Source organism: Anabrus simplex, chromosome 12 (assembly GCF_040414725.1).
Source record: "Anabrus simplex isolate iqAnaSimp1 chromosome 12, ASM4041472v1, whole genome shotgun sequence".
Classification (NCBI taxonomy): Eukaryota; Metazoa; Arthropoda; class Insecta; order Orthoptera; family Tettigoniidae; genus Anabrus; species Anabrus simplex.
This window is the reverse complement of record NC_090276.1, coordinates 75,906,533-75,920,837: the sequence shown is the minus strand read 5'-3', so window position 1 is coordinate 75,920,837 and position 14,305 is coordinate 75,906,533. Positions and strand designations below refer to the sequence as shown.

The following is a 14,305-nucleotide window of genomic DNA, read 5'->3' as shown; positions in this document are numbered from 1 at the left end:
ACTTAGGAATTTCATCTCGCTGGTTTGAATTCTACTCTCTTGCCTGCTAGTGAAAGTGCAAGTCTCAGCTGCATAACGCAGCAGTATGGGTACGTAGTACATTTTGTTTATTATCTCTTTACTTTTCCTTGGTACTTTGCTCTAAAAAAGTTTTCTTACACTTTGGTAGAATGCATTACTCTGCTGTACCCTCCTGTTAATCTTCATGTGAAATGTGCAGTACTGGTATATATATATTATATTTTAATTTCTTTTTTGTATATTTATTCATTCCTAATTCTGGCTATCATTTCCAGATTTACTTCTTTGCCTGAGGTTCTAACTCAACTTAAAGACATGATGATCACAACCATAATTTTTGTGATTACATATATTTAATGGTATAATTATTCCTGCATTGTCTTTGTCTTGTATACATATGTTTTAGTTATCACATGATCTGGTTGAAGATGGCCACTAAGTGGTTGAAACTAGTCCCAAGACTGATGTAATATTATTTACTTGACATATTGCATTGCCATTTTATTTCTTAAAATTGCACTTCAATACAGAACAAAAATGAAATTTATAGCTTATAATGGAAGAGGTGTAATCGAATCAAAGAATGGAAATCTGAGATTTGACAATATTCGCAAAAAAAGTGCCCAGTAACAAATAAGCCTGAGTTATGCATATTCACAATGCTCTGCTCCATCGCTAAATGGCCTTTGTTCCAAGGGGTCACTCGTTCGATTCCCGGCCAGGTAGGGGACGTCAACTTTCATTAGTTAATTCTGCTAGCTTGGGTGTTGAGTGTCTGTGCCATCTTCAGCATTAGAATTCATCTTAACAGACACTCGTGTCGCCAACTCTCTAAAGACCCATATCTAGCCCCTCTGGGGGCCACATGCCATCACCCATGCGATATATTTTACCCCCTGAAGACCTGTGATCATGGCTCTGATACAATCCTTACCCATTTGTTTATTTTCATCAGTTAGCTCAAAATAAGACACACAATTTCCATGCATTGTAGAATATATTCCAGATCTATATTTTGAAATATTTCTCAACTTATCTTTCACTGATATCCATTCAAACGTTCATAAACTTCCCAACATCAAAACCCACCGAGTGTCTTGGCTTCCTGAAAGGCACGAGCTTTTTGATTTAATAGATCTCGGTGATGAAAACAGAAATGCAGAGGGCAAAAAATTATTGGACGATAAGTGTATAAAGGATATTGGTTCATGCCTCGTCAGTCTGTAAATAGGTGTATATTTATAGTTATGCAAGTTTACAAATGGGGTCTAAATAAATTGTTGGAAAAACAAAGGTTTGATCATCCAAAATGCCAAGAGCACACGAGGGCGAAACGCTGGCAACCAAGAATGAGCTAGCTGGAAAATTTATAATGTCCAATAACGGACCATTTATATTGGTATTATAAATTTGCTCATTCAGGACAAATATTTCAGATTCCCTATGGGAATCAACATCTATATCATCTGATGGCCAAGCAGGCATCAATTTTTAATGATGAGACAAAGTCTCTTAGTGCATTGGCACTGCCGGTGGCTCCAGTTAGTCTACGCAGTGGCCTCCACGGTATGCACTAGCCAGCGTATTGGTAGGTGTGCTAGGTACCAACTGATGAGCCCACCCTAGCACACGAGGGCGAAACGCTGGCAACCAAGAATGAGCTAGCTGGAAAATTTATAATGTCCAATAACGGACCATTTATATTGGTATTACACATTAAACACACAAATACCTTTTAAATATACCAAACAACTGCATGTGGAATGCCTTAGATCCATAATAAGATGTGCACAGAAGCTAGCTTCCATGAACCTTGTGCAAAATTTTTATGTAAACTTAAAAAAAAAAAAAAAAAAAAAAAAAAAAAAAAAAAAAAAAAAAAAAAACTATAATGGAAAAATTATTACACTGGCCACTTTTCAATACAATGTTAAAACCATTACAGTATAATTACAATAATATAATAATTTTCTCGTAAGAGTCAATTTTTTGAGATTTGTAAGTCAGTCCAGAACCAATCGTGAGTAACATATCAAGAGTCTAATGTTGGCTCCGTATTGTCACTTAACATATACAAATGTAGAAGATCCACCAATTCAATACTCTATTCATTCAGAGAAAAGTTATTACCTGACAGCAAATACTAATATATGTTTCATCCACTTAGTGAACATCTTCACCTAAATACCATCAGTACTAAATCATTTACACTGAATTATTAAAAGAGAACAATGGAATTAAAATCTAGAGGGAAATAGTACATGTCTCATTAAAATCTACCAAATTAAAATAGAAAGTGCATCTATCAAGTCATAGAATATCACACATATTACTGCAAGCTAATCACTGAAGTCTTTGATGTGTTGATACAGTGAGAACAATATTACATGTCACATACAACAAAACGCTTAAATTACGAGAAACATCCTCCTGTAGTGTGGACCAGTCTGGTGGTGAACTTCAATAGGGAACCATGGAACCTTTTTAATATGGAGATCTTGCATGCAACAAAGATATATCCATATTAGAATAAAGAGAAAAGAACTTAAACAGGAATGTGGAAGTGGGAGCGCTCAATTAATACACAGAGAACCAGTCGCATTCTAACAACGCTGCAGACCAGCCTGAGAATTTCCAATGGTGCCAGCAAAAAGCAAGGTGGCAGATTCCCTATCTTTTGTTAAGCTAGTTTTTTCCTTAAAAAAGTGCAAAGAATTTGTAAATTTATTGAATATTACCCTTGGTAAGTTATTCCAATCCCTGACTCTCCTTCCTATAAATGAATATTTGCCCCATTTTTTCCTCTTGAATTCCAGCATTATCTTCATATTGTGATCTTTCCTACTTTTAAAGGCACCACTTGAACTTATTTGTCTACTAATGTCGCTCCACGCCATCTCTCCACTGACAGCTCGGAACATACCGCTTAGTACAATTTATGAACTTCATCGTATAGATCCGTACTTATACAGTTAGAACTAAGAAACAATGTTAGGCTTTGTTCCACCCAATCAATATACAAGTGGACTATTTAATTTAAAAACATATTAAATATATTTAGGGACATGTTTAATCTCTATTTGAGACTTCATCAGCCAGAAAATCACGTGGTAGATTACAAAACTCAAAATTTAGAAACTGAAAAAATGGAAGGAATGTGTAAAGTGATGTGTATTGATTGGGTGGACCAAAACCTAATATCGTTTCTTAGTACATACCGCTTAGTCGAGCAGCTCATCTCCTTTCTCCAAAGTCTTCCCAGCCCAAACTTTGCAAGATTTTTGTAACGCTACTCATTTGTTGGAAATCACCCAGAAGAAATCGAGCTGCTTTTCTTTGGATTTTTCCAGTTCTTGAACCAAGTAATCTGGTGAGGGTCCCATACGCTGAAACCATACTCTACTTGGGGTCTTACCAGAGACTTATATGCCCTCTTCTTTAACAGTCTAACATTATTTACAAGATGTATTTGGATCCACAATTAATCGTTCGTAATATGCTACACTGTAGATCAAGAAATGCATATATGCTATGGAATTACTACTATTAAAAAATGTAATGTAACTTCAGCTAAATAAAAATTTATCTCACGAAACAATAACATTTTCATGTGGCTATTGCTAGCTGTCACAGCCCTTGTAAGGCAGGATGGGCAGTGTCTGCTGAGTATAGAAAACTGTGCATTAGTGTGGTGGGGGCCAGTGTCCCGTGCGGTGCGCGAGTTGCAAGTTACAGCACAACCAATCTGAGAAAGAATGTTATGATTTTCCTAGCTTTTTAAACATAAATGTTATTTTATCATATTCCAGCAATGACAACTAAATTGTTGCCTGTTAGCTGCCTGGTATCCTCTAACATTCTTTAAATCAATCAGTCAATCACCACCGACCTCCATTTAGTGCCCAGGTGGCAGATCCCCATAAATTGTCTAACCATTTCAAATTATTTTTTAAAAAGTTTAAAATTTTCAAACATCCCCGTTGGTAAATTATTCCAATATCTAATTCCTATAAACGAATATTCCCCCCAATTTGTCCTCTTGAATTCCACCTTTATCTTCATACTTTCCGACTTTTAAAAACTCTACTCCAGCTTATTTGTCTACTAACGTCATTTCACACCATCTCTCCACTGACAGCTCATCTCCAAACCCCCACGTTTTCCTAGTCCAAACTTTTCAAGATTTTTGCAACACATATCTTTTGTTGGAAATCACCCAGAACAAACAGCGTTGCTTTTCTTTGTATCCCCTCCAGCTCTCGAATCGAGTGGTCCTGGTGAGGGTCCCATATGTTAGTCTAATTACCAGAGACTTGCATGCCCTCTTCTTAACATCCTTATTACAAATTATAACAATGAAGACAAGCTATACCTGTGACGTACTTCCACCCTATCAACACAGTAGATAAGACTGAGACGACTTTACCTCTTGGTGAAATTTACAACCTGACTTTTCACCCACCATTACCATCATACCATTTCACAACTCTGTCAGCCATGAACTATCATGTAACTTCAGTGCCAGGAGTCCAAGTATGTACTGAGCCTTATCTGCGATTCCAGTTCTTTACTTGTCATTCATAGATATGAGGAAACATGAAGGTTGTCTAATACTGCCTCATGGAACTCACTACAGCATCAGATAAATGCTTCACCTACTCTAACTGCCCGAGGTCTGTCTTAACCCACTCAATCGCTTTCTGTCTAATCCAACAGCCCTCATTTCCATCGGTAGTCTCCCATGTTATACCCTATCAAAGCCTTCGAAAAATCAATAGCAATGCTGTCCATTTGACCTCCTGAATCTAAAACACTTGCCTTTTTTTTTTTTTTTTAAGTTGTATTACGTCACACTGACACAGATAGGTCTCATTGCAACGATGGAATAGGAAGGGGCTAGGAGTGGGAAGGAAGCGTCCGTGGCCTTAATTGAGGTACAGCCCCAGCATTTGCCTGGTGTGGAAATGGGAAAACACGGAAAACCATCTTCAGTGCTGCCGACACTAGGATTCAAACGCAGTATCTCCTGATTAGAGGATACTGGCTTCACTTAAGCGACTGCAGCTATCGAGCTCAGTAAAACATCTGCTTTATCTTGCTGGAATCCTGCAACTTGAGCCTCACTGGAATAACCTTTCCTAACTTGAACTGCCTTCTTCACACCAGTTTTTCCGTCACATTACATTAAAAAAAAAAAAAAAGAAAATTAATTAAATTTTTTTGATATTATGGCGCGGAATAACCCCCTCTGTTTCGCTATACATGCATTTATAAATGTGGTTGACTTTTAGCACAGGAAGTATTGAAGGAAAAAAAAAAAAAAAAAAGACAAATCAGGGACCTACGTTAGTAGTTGTCACAGGTCAAAAGATTGTTGCTGTGATTACCAGCTTAATCTTGAATGAAGAACATTTAGGCTAGATAAAATCTAAATGTTAGAGTAACTGATGCAATGATAAGGCGGGAATGGACACAGGCTAATTTTATTATTGCTCCACGCGGCTTCAATTTCAAAGTTTTGAAGTGCAAGAACTTTTCATGACCCCAAAATCCAATGTGTATGTGAACGATTTAATCGAGAGTGTGTTAGGTACCATGTGTTAAAATACCCCAGTAGTAAAAAAATCTTTGTTTGTTTAGAACTATAAGAACTCTGTGACTGAAAGATGTAAAGCTAGATCTATTCCATTTATTTTCTGTAATGGCTGCTTGACTGCATTAAAATTATTATTTAAAAAGCTAGAGTAATGATGTGAAACATAACCTAAAAAAAACCCCATACTTATCCCAAGCTCCCATGCATACCCACAACTAGCAGTTAGGATCAAGAATAAATGCATAATCTATACATTCAATGTATCAGATAAGGGCACAATTTTTGAATGTTTGAAGGGAATATGGTCCATGTCTAATAAAATAGCCTAGAAAACAAACAGGCCTAGCTGCTTCATCCATATTTCTATATTAACTCCAAATGCATTTAAGACATTTGCACTCGTAGAATGTAATTACCACTGAATTTTATCCATTTAAACTCATCGATAACATCATTACTGAGAAGTATGCATGAACACACAGAACACAGCAATGCCACTTTCCACACACATTTAATAGAACTTTTCACATTCAGCATGCAAGACACATAAGGAAGAGGAACTCGTAAAATATTCCCAAAAAATAACAGCTAACACATTTTCTGGTGAAATTATATAATCATATTAATATGTGTATATAGCAGATAAAATAATATATACAAATTTCATACATGTAACATTCGATATTTCATCTTGAGCATCAACCCCACTAAAGCGATGTCTACAATGTGCAATTTTAATGCACCAACGAACTGTTCTAATGCAAATCCTAGACACTCCAGTTGTCAGTCAGGACGTTTATCCGACTTTTGTAATTCTATTTCTTTATCTAGTCTTTCCTTAGCCCGAACAATCTTAGATTGGATATAAAATGAACCACCTTTACTCTTGTCATTTGCATTAAACAAGTGTTCGAAACTTTTGTTAATTTGTTCTGGATCGAGTTTGTCAACATTTAGAATCTGTTGGGCTTCTTCCAAAGTAATGCCTGATCTTGCATTTGCAGCGGCACGACTGGCTCCTTGCTGGCCTCCTCCAGCGCGACGAGCAGCTTCTTGGCTTGCAGCGAATTCTTGTCGTAGTGCTCTTGCAAAAGCACGTCCTACCACTTGAGTCCCAAGTATTACAATCTGGGCAATGTACTTTGCCATTATGTTAGATCATTAAACGCAAACAAAACTGCTATGTAGTCGATCATTTCGCATATAACCTGCAAATTTACAACACATCATGCATTACTGCACTCCGCCATGATGGACTTAAATTATCCTTGACCAGAGATTGATATGGAAGATATTCCACACCACACTGGGGGCTGAAAGCGCTCAAGGGTTCTCGTTTGATCTTAGCATAAAGCATAACATAAAAGTTGCAGACGAACAAGAATGGATTACAGAGTATTTACAGTACATATACGTAACACAGAGTTGCAGAGGTACAAGAACAGATTACAGAGTATTTACATTTATATAGCATAAAAGTTCCAGACAATTTGCAAGATTGTTTGGGAGAATGACTTAAATGACAACTGATATTTTGATTTAAATAGCACTGTACCTTTCCCAAAATTAATGCTTGACTCTTTGTTTGAATTTTGCCAAAGTCGGTGCTGTTTTTACCTCCACAGGGATGTTATTAAATAACTGGATCGCAGAGAACTTCAAGCTGTTTATACCATATTTATAAGAGCGAACATAGTATAAGGCAAAGCCATTTGCAAGCCTAGTACTATATGGATGGTAGTCAGAATTCAGAGTATATGTAGTGTCGTGGTGTATCACTTTATGTTTTATTTTATACATGAGTACAGAATTCAATACAGCTTAGGGGTGGTATTTTAGCACTTAGGTATAGATATTTTATTGGCGTTAAGTAGAGAAGATTAAGTATATTTCTAACAGCTCTATTTTGTACTACCATTATTTCAAGTCAGACTTCTTACAGCGCATCCAGATTACATTCAAATAGTGTAGGTGACTATGAATTAAAGAGTAGTAGATCTGTTTTAGAAGATGTTGTGGGATAAGATAACTAAGTTTCTTTAAAATTCCTGCAACAGGTGTGATCTTTTTAGTAATGTATTCAACATGGTCTGTCCAGTTCAAGTTCCTATCAATAACCAAACCAAGATATTAGATAGTACTAACTAGTTTTATTGCAGTATTCTGCATATATATTTTACTGTGTGGGATTTCATTCTGACCCTGTTTTGTCATTATCATATAATTAGTCTTTTGCACATTAATTGTTAATTTATTTGCTTGAAAACAAAAGCACAGAGTATTGAAGTCTTCCTGAATATCTTTAACAATGGAGTCTATATTGCAACCAGTATAGAACAAGTTTGTATCGTCGGCATATAGTGTGATACGTCCTTTCAAATGACAAGTTGCAATGTCGTTGATGTAGACTAGAAAGAGTATTGGCCCTAATACCGACCGCTGTGGAACGCCATAGGTTACCCTAATTGCTGAGCTCCTACAATTATTCAGCACTACATACTGTTTTCTATCAGACAGATAATTATCAAACCACTTCAAAGTAACACCACGAACTCCTGCTCTCTCTAATTTAGCTAATAGTCTTTCATGGTCCACTGTATCAAAGGCCTTCTTTAGATCTATAAACAACCCACCAGCAAAATTATCAGAATCTATTGACTCTTGCAGCAGATTTATGAGATCTACGGTTGCTATTTCAGTGTTAGAGTTCTCACGAAAGCCATAGTGTGCATTGTAAAAGAAATTATTTTTGTTTAAAAAATTGAGAAGTCTCTTTTTAACAATAGTTTCTAATATTTTGGAGATTACGGAGAGAATGCAGATAGGCCTATAGTTACTAGGATTCCTCCTATCCCCACCCTTGAAGACAGGAACTACCTTAGCTACTTTTAGTTCACTAGGTAATGTACCAGATGCCAAGGATTCGTTAATGATCTCTGTTAGCATCCCACTTAAAGAATCCTGGAATTCTTTTAGAAAGTTGGCAGTTATACCATCCTGCCCACCGCTAATCTTGTTTTTTTTTTTACATTTGATATTATAGATCTTACTTCTGTTTCATCAGTTGAATATAGGAAAATGAGTTCAAGTAACTAGGAACCCCAAGTGTTTCAGTGCTCTGGGGAGGGATTGCTGAAGCCAAGGTTTTAGCAATATTTGAAAAATATAAATTTAATGATTCACATATTTCCTGAATGTCAGTAATTATCTTGTTATCTATTTCTAGAGATGTACAATTATCGCCTTTTGTTGTTTTTCTGTTATGTACGATTTCATTGATTATTTTCCATGTTTCCTTTGGGTTCTTGTTATGAATTCTAAATTTTTCAGAGTAATATTTGTTTTAAGCTCATTTTTAGATTTGTTACATTGTTTCTACACCTGCGATATTCCTGATTGAGATTGATAAGTTTCGCATGTAAAAAATCACGTCGCTTAATAAGGCTGAGAAGTTCAGAAGATATCCATGGCAAGCTACCAGTTCTTTGTGTTCGATGACTTTGTACTTTCTGTCTTTGTGTACTAAGCGGTAGTTGGTCAATAAAGGAATTATATATTATATCAATCCCACTAGTAGTGTTGTTTATGACTTTTGTGTTATGTTCAGTGATATTACTATTTACAGGTCTATCATCTTTTCGGTCTACATTAGTTGCTTTCAGCCTTTTCAGTTCAAGCGATTGTGATGGAGATTTAGAATATGGCAAAAGAATATCAAATATTAATATATTATATTCACTTATATAGCTACCAACATTTGATAAATAATAATATATTCCAGAATTATTTATAGACACATGATCTATTAAAGTGCTTGTGGTATCACACATTCGTGTTGGATATACATTATTGCATTGCTTGAAATCATAGCAAGAAAGCAGGTTCATGTATTTTCTCTTTAGTTGGTCACTGGTTAAGATATCAATATTCGTGTCAGCCAAAAAGAGGGATAAATTGTTAGTTGTTTTACTTAGAAAATTTTCTAGGGATGCTAGAAATGGTGTGGCATTATTCCTATTTGGGTTATATCCTGCAATTAAATCAATACTTTTATATTTACTACTACTAAATTTATCCCTATAAATTTCAACACATATCAAGCTATGATCAAGTTCACAATTCATTTTCACATTTACTTTCCAACAGTGCGAAATGTAAATACCTAAGCCACCTCCAGCTTTGCCATCTCTGTGTGAAAAGATGCTTCTATAATTTGGTATTGTACCGGTAAAAGAGCCCGACTCTCAGATTATATTTTAAAGTAAGCAAGTATATAGTTCTCAGGGCAAAAACTGGGTGACTAGTAGCTAGGGCTCGGTACAGGAGGTAGGGTCCTATCTACAAGAAAACTTTGACTTTGACTGAACATGAGTTTATTCATATACGGTAAGACATGAAATTGCACATCACCTCCAGGTAGATATAAGTTGTCTTCCACATAGTTCTATAATATGGCTCGGATTCTCCAGTTCACCAAGCCGAGCAGGTTGGAACACGTTCCAGAAGATTCCAGGGACTCCGTACAGAAGCGCCTGGACTGTCTGGGCTGGTAGAAGGTAGAGATGCCTCGAACTTTCGAGGCCCAGGTTGAACCCCGATGATCCTGGTGATGTTGCAGATAATCATTTGCTACCTCAGTCCAATGTGACTGAGAGGGTTGATGTCTCCAAGGTCACTCGCAGTACTGATAAATCTGAGTTCATAAAAACCTTGGGTGATTAACCTATTAGCGAAGTCACTGGTTATTATTCGTCAAGACTTTCAAAATTTAACACTCGTAAAATGATATGTCTCTGTATACGAGGAATATGAGTACTTTCAAAGTTCACCACTAGCAAAGTCCTCATCTCGGAATAAATACTGGCAAAAAAACACAAGTCCCTCCTCATGAAACTATAACCAAATTTAAAGTTCACCACTGGCGAAGGTACAAGTCTTTGAATGAACACGGACGAAAAACATAAGTCCATCCACATGAAAATCTGAATAGATTTAAAGTTCATCACTGGCGAAATTTATAAAGTTTTGAATCAACACTGGCGAATGTACAAGTCTTTGAGTGAACATGTACGAAAAACACATGTCCATCCACATGAATAAATTTACAGCCTATCACTGGCAAGGTATCCCAGTCTTTGAATAAACACAGGTGAAATCCTAAAGTTATGTTTTAAAGACGTTGAATGAAGTTAGAGTTCATCACCGGCAAAGTATAAATCACTGTTTATTAGAGGAATGAGTCTCTTAACACTCGCAAATATTGTAGGTTCAATTTATGAAGAATTCGTTCTTTAACATACGTAAATAACACAAGTCCAATTATGAGTTTAACACACGTAAATAATACAAGTCCATTTCATGAATAATTGGAAAAATTCCAGTCTCGAACACCCGTAAATATGAATTATGAAGACTTAGAAAATGTTCTTTAACACTTGAAATATTGCAAGTCCACTTGAGAATACTTGGAAGAATTCGTTCTCCCACACACGAAGAAAAAACAAGTTCACTTTATGAATACTCAGAAAATTACAGAGTTCCTCGTCGGGACTGTCACTACACGACGATAGTAGCAGCGAGAGTGTCCACGCTGACTACTCAGCTGTAACTGAGTGAACAGGCTACAGTGGGCCCTCCTTCTATTCGATCCGGGGCGTCTACGTCACAATACGGCTTGACTGAATATCTCCTAAATCCCTCGATGGATTTACTTGAAACTCGAGCATTGCGACGTTCAGGTGATCCCAAACAAGATGATATATCACTCAAGCCGCTAGCATAATTATTACGGGAGTTACAAAATTTTCCCCGTCGAACAATCTGGAAGATGTGACGTGGAATCTAGAATATACGAGTCCAGGCTGGGAACACGTGGTGTGACGGGCGGGCGGTCTAGCTAGCCCCTGTGGCTACGTCACAGCTCACAGCTGTCCTTCACTCGCTTGCTTGCCCCGCCGACGGTAAACAAACCAGGCGTGCTCAGAACATTACGCGTGATAATTAAATGTCATTTATACTCAAAAAATACTCATGTACAGGTCGTAACCGGTACAGTATATTGTAGTATTTCGCCTCCTCACTTTTTACCCAGGTTTCTGTCACAACCAATATATCTACCTGACCTATGATGTGCAACAGAATTTCTATTTCCTCAAGTTTGTTTCGGATACTCCTGCTGTTTAGGTACAAGCACCTAACCGCACTGTAAGATTTTGACGAACCAGTAGAGCTGTTTCCGTCCAGGTGAGAAGCAACTGTATATGAACTGATGTTCTGTGAAAGAAATTATTTATGGAATCGTATTGAATTTCATAACAGCCTAATGGAAAAATGGAATATCTGTTGTAACACTTAGGTACTGCCATTAACGAGTGTTGAAATGATATCTTGGCAGTGCCGTTACACTTGTGTCTTCGCTCTGCAAATTTCTAATATCATCAATGCTCCTAATTCGCACTGATCGATAGTTTTCAGTCCTTCTTACGTAGATTTTGCAGTCCCTTGTCCAAATATATTTATATCCATATTGCCGTAGGGTGACCAGATATCCTGAGACAAAAAGCAGGACCTGATCGTAAATATGATCTAGCAGCGAACTTAATCGCTAATTTTTCTCGTTCCTGTTAAACGATACCAAGCGTAAAAAGCATACAACGAGTCATACATTATTTCTCACTAAAGCATAAAAAACTTTTTAAAATGTGATTTTTAGATGCTATAAAAAGGAAGTAATATGTTCCAATAACAAAAATTACCAAATTGTATTAACCTACTAACCTATTATGCTATTACATTTGTTTACATTACAACACACAGTGTTCAGTGTTACATTAACACGTTGCAGTGTGAAGTCACTGTGACAGGCTCTCGTACTTTTCACTTGAACGAATTGTCTTCAACAACTTTAAGTTTCCACGCAGTATGTCATGAAACTCTACGCAGTTATAATCCAAGATGCAGCTAATGATTACCATGTGTTTTAAATTTTCAGGCTTTAGCCTGGATTTTTCATCTGTCCAAAGATTTTTTTTTCAAAATGGCGCCCGGTAATGACGACGTAGTGTTTTATTCTCCGAGTAAATTAACCGTAAAATGTGACGAAAAGTGCGGAAAATGTCGAAAATTAGTGAAAAATGGAATGTTGTGTGATTCATGTGATCGATGGTGGCATTATAAGTGCGGAAATTGCCCTAGAGACGTAAAAACTTATGAAAATGTTGACTGGATTTGTGAGCAGTGTGTTCGGAATGTTGTTGTTGGGGACGGCGTTGACGAAGCACCGAAAACAGCCGATGAGGAATATAAAAGTGCATTAGAAATTATAAACATTCTAAAAAAGGACAATGAGACTCTTAAAGTTGAAAATCAAGAATTAAAAGAAAGACTGCGATCGCTAGAATTTGGGACTGACCATTCTTCGAGTGATATACCGGTACAAGTAACAAACTCGAGCACGTGGTGTCAAGTAGTTCGTGGATGGCCGGCTAAGAAGAAATCTACAACTGAATTTCCGGAAATAAACATTAGAAATAGGTTTTCTGCCCTAAATAATCTAATCCTGGAAGAAAGTGATCGCGCGCGTGAAACCAAATCATCGCGATCCGTTGCCGAGCCGAGTTTAAAATTTAGGCCTAGAATTCAGATTCAAGACCCAGTTAGGCCTAAATCAGCGAAGGTAGCTGTGTTTGGTGATAGCCAAGGAAGGGGAATTGCGGGAGTTATTAACGACGAGAATATAGCAGCAACCGGAGAAACATATCCAGGAGCTTCTATCAGCAGTGTTGTGGAAAACGTAGAAGCAGCAACTAGGAACTTCGGGAGCGGCGATGCAGTGCTTATCATCGGTGGGACGAACGACGTAGCTCGCGACGACGCCAAGAATGTAAGATCACAACTTAAACATACACTAGGGAAGCTGACCCACACTAACGTTTTTGTAGTGAACGTGCCCCACAGGCATGATTTGAGTAGAGACTCGTGTGTGAACATTGAAGTGGACAAGGTCAATTCAGATATTGTTAAAATTTGTAAACATTTTCGGAATACTCAGGTTATTGAATGCAGCAGTTTTGAGAGATACTGTTATACAAAACATGGCCTCCATCTAAGCAATTCAGGTAAACGAAAGATAGCAAATATTGTTCTAGATTTTATTAATCTTAAGATATGTACTGTAAAACAGGCAACTCCCTTGAGTTATAATACTGACCAGGAAAACTAGTAGAAAGAGCCAGCTGTACTTCAAGCTGGCTCAGTCAACTAGAAAAAGAAACTCAGGATAGTAAGGAATTTCAAGTTACCCAATTGCAACAGTCAAGTTTTAGGGAGGAAGGGGGTCTGAGATTGCTCTTGGTAAACTGTCAAAGTGTAGTAAATAAACAATTAAAATTCGGTACATTGATGGAATCTTATGAGACTGATGTGGTGATAGGAGTGGAATCGTGGTTGAAAGAAGGGGTGGGTAATAGAGAAGTATTTCCAGAAGGGTACACAGTCTATCGTAGAGACCGAGGAGATAAAAAGGGAGGGGGGGTGTTTATTCTGGTGAAGGAAAATTACTGTTCACATGAATGGTTTACCGATGAAAGGGATGAAATATTAGGGATAAAATTAGTTTGTGATAATATGAAGGAGGTGGGAATTATAGGAACATACAGGCCTGGAAGAGAGGAAAGAGACATGGAAATC

At 37.1% G+C, this 14,305-nt stretch overlaps 1 protein-coding gene across 1 annotated transcript; it reads right to left on the bottom strand.

Annotated features, from left to right (window-relative positions):
• Positions 1-6,213: 6,213 nt before the first annotated feature.
• Positions 6,214-6,902, bottom strand: blp (mitochondrial import inner membrane translocase subunit Tim16). The gene has a single exon (XM_067156096.2). It carries the CDS (start codon positions 6,764-6,766, stop codon positions 6,401-6,403), a length of 366 nt encoding a protein of 121 aa, XP_067012197.2. The 5' UTR covers positions 6,767-6,902; the 3' UTR covers positions 6,214-6,400.
• Positions 6,903-14,305: the final 7,403 nt, after the last annotated feature.

Bases quoted from the DNA above. Each gene is read 5' to 3' on its own strand.
- blp (XM_067156096.2), bottom strand. From the start codon at position 6,766: ATGGCAAAGTACATTGCCCAGATTGTAATACTTGGGACTCAAGTGGTA.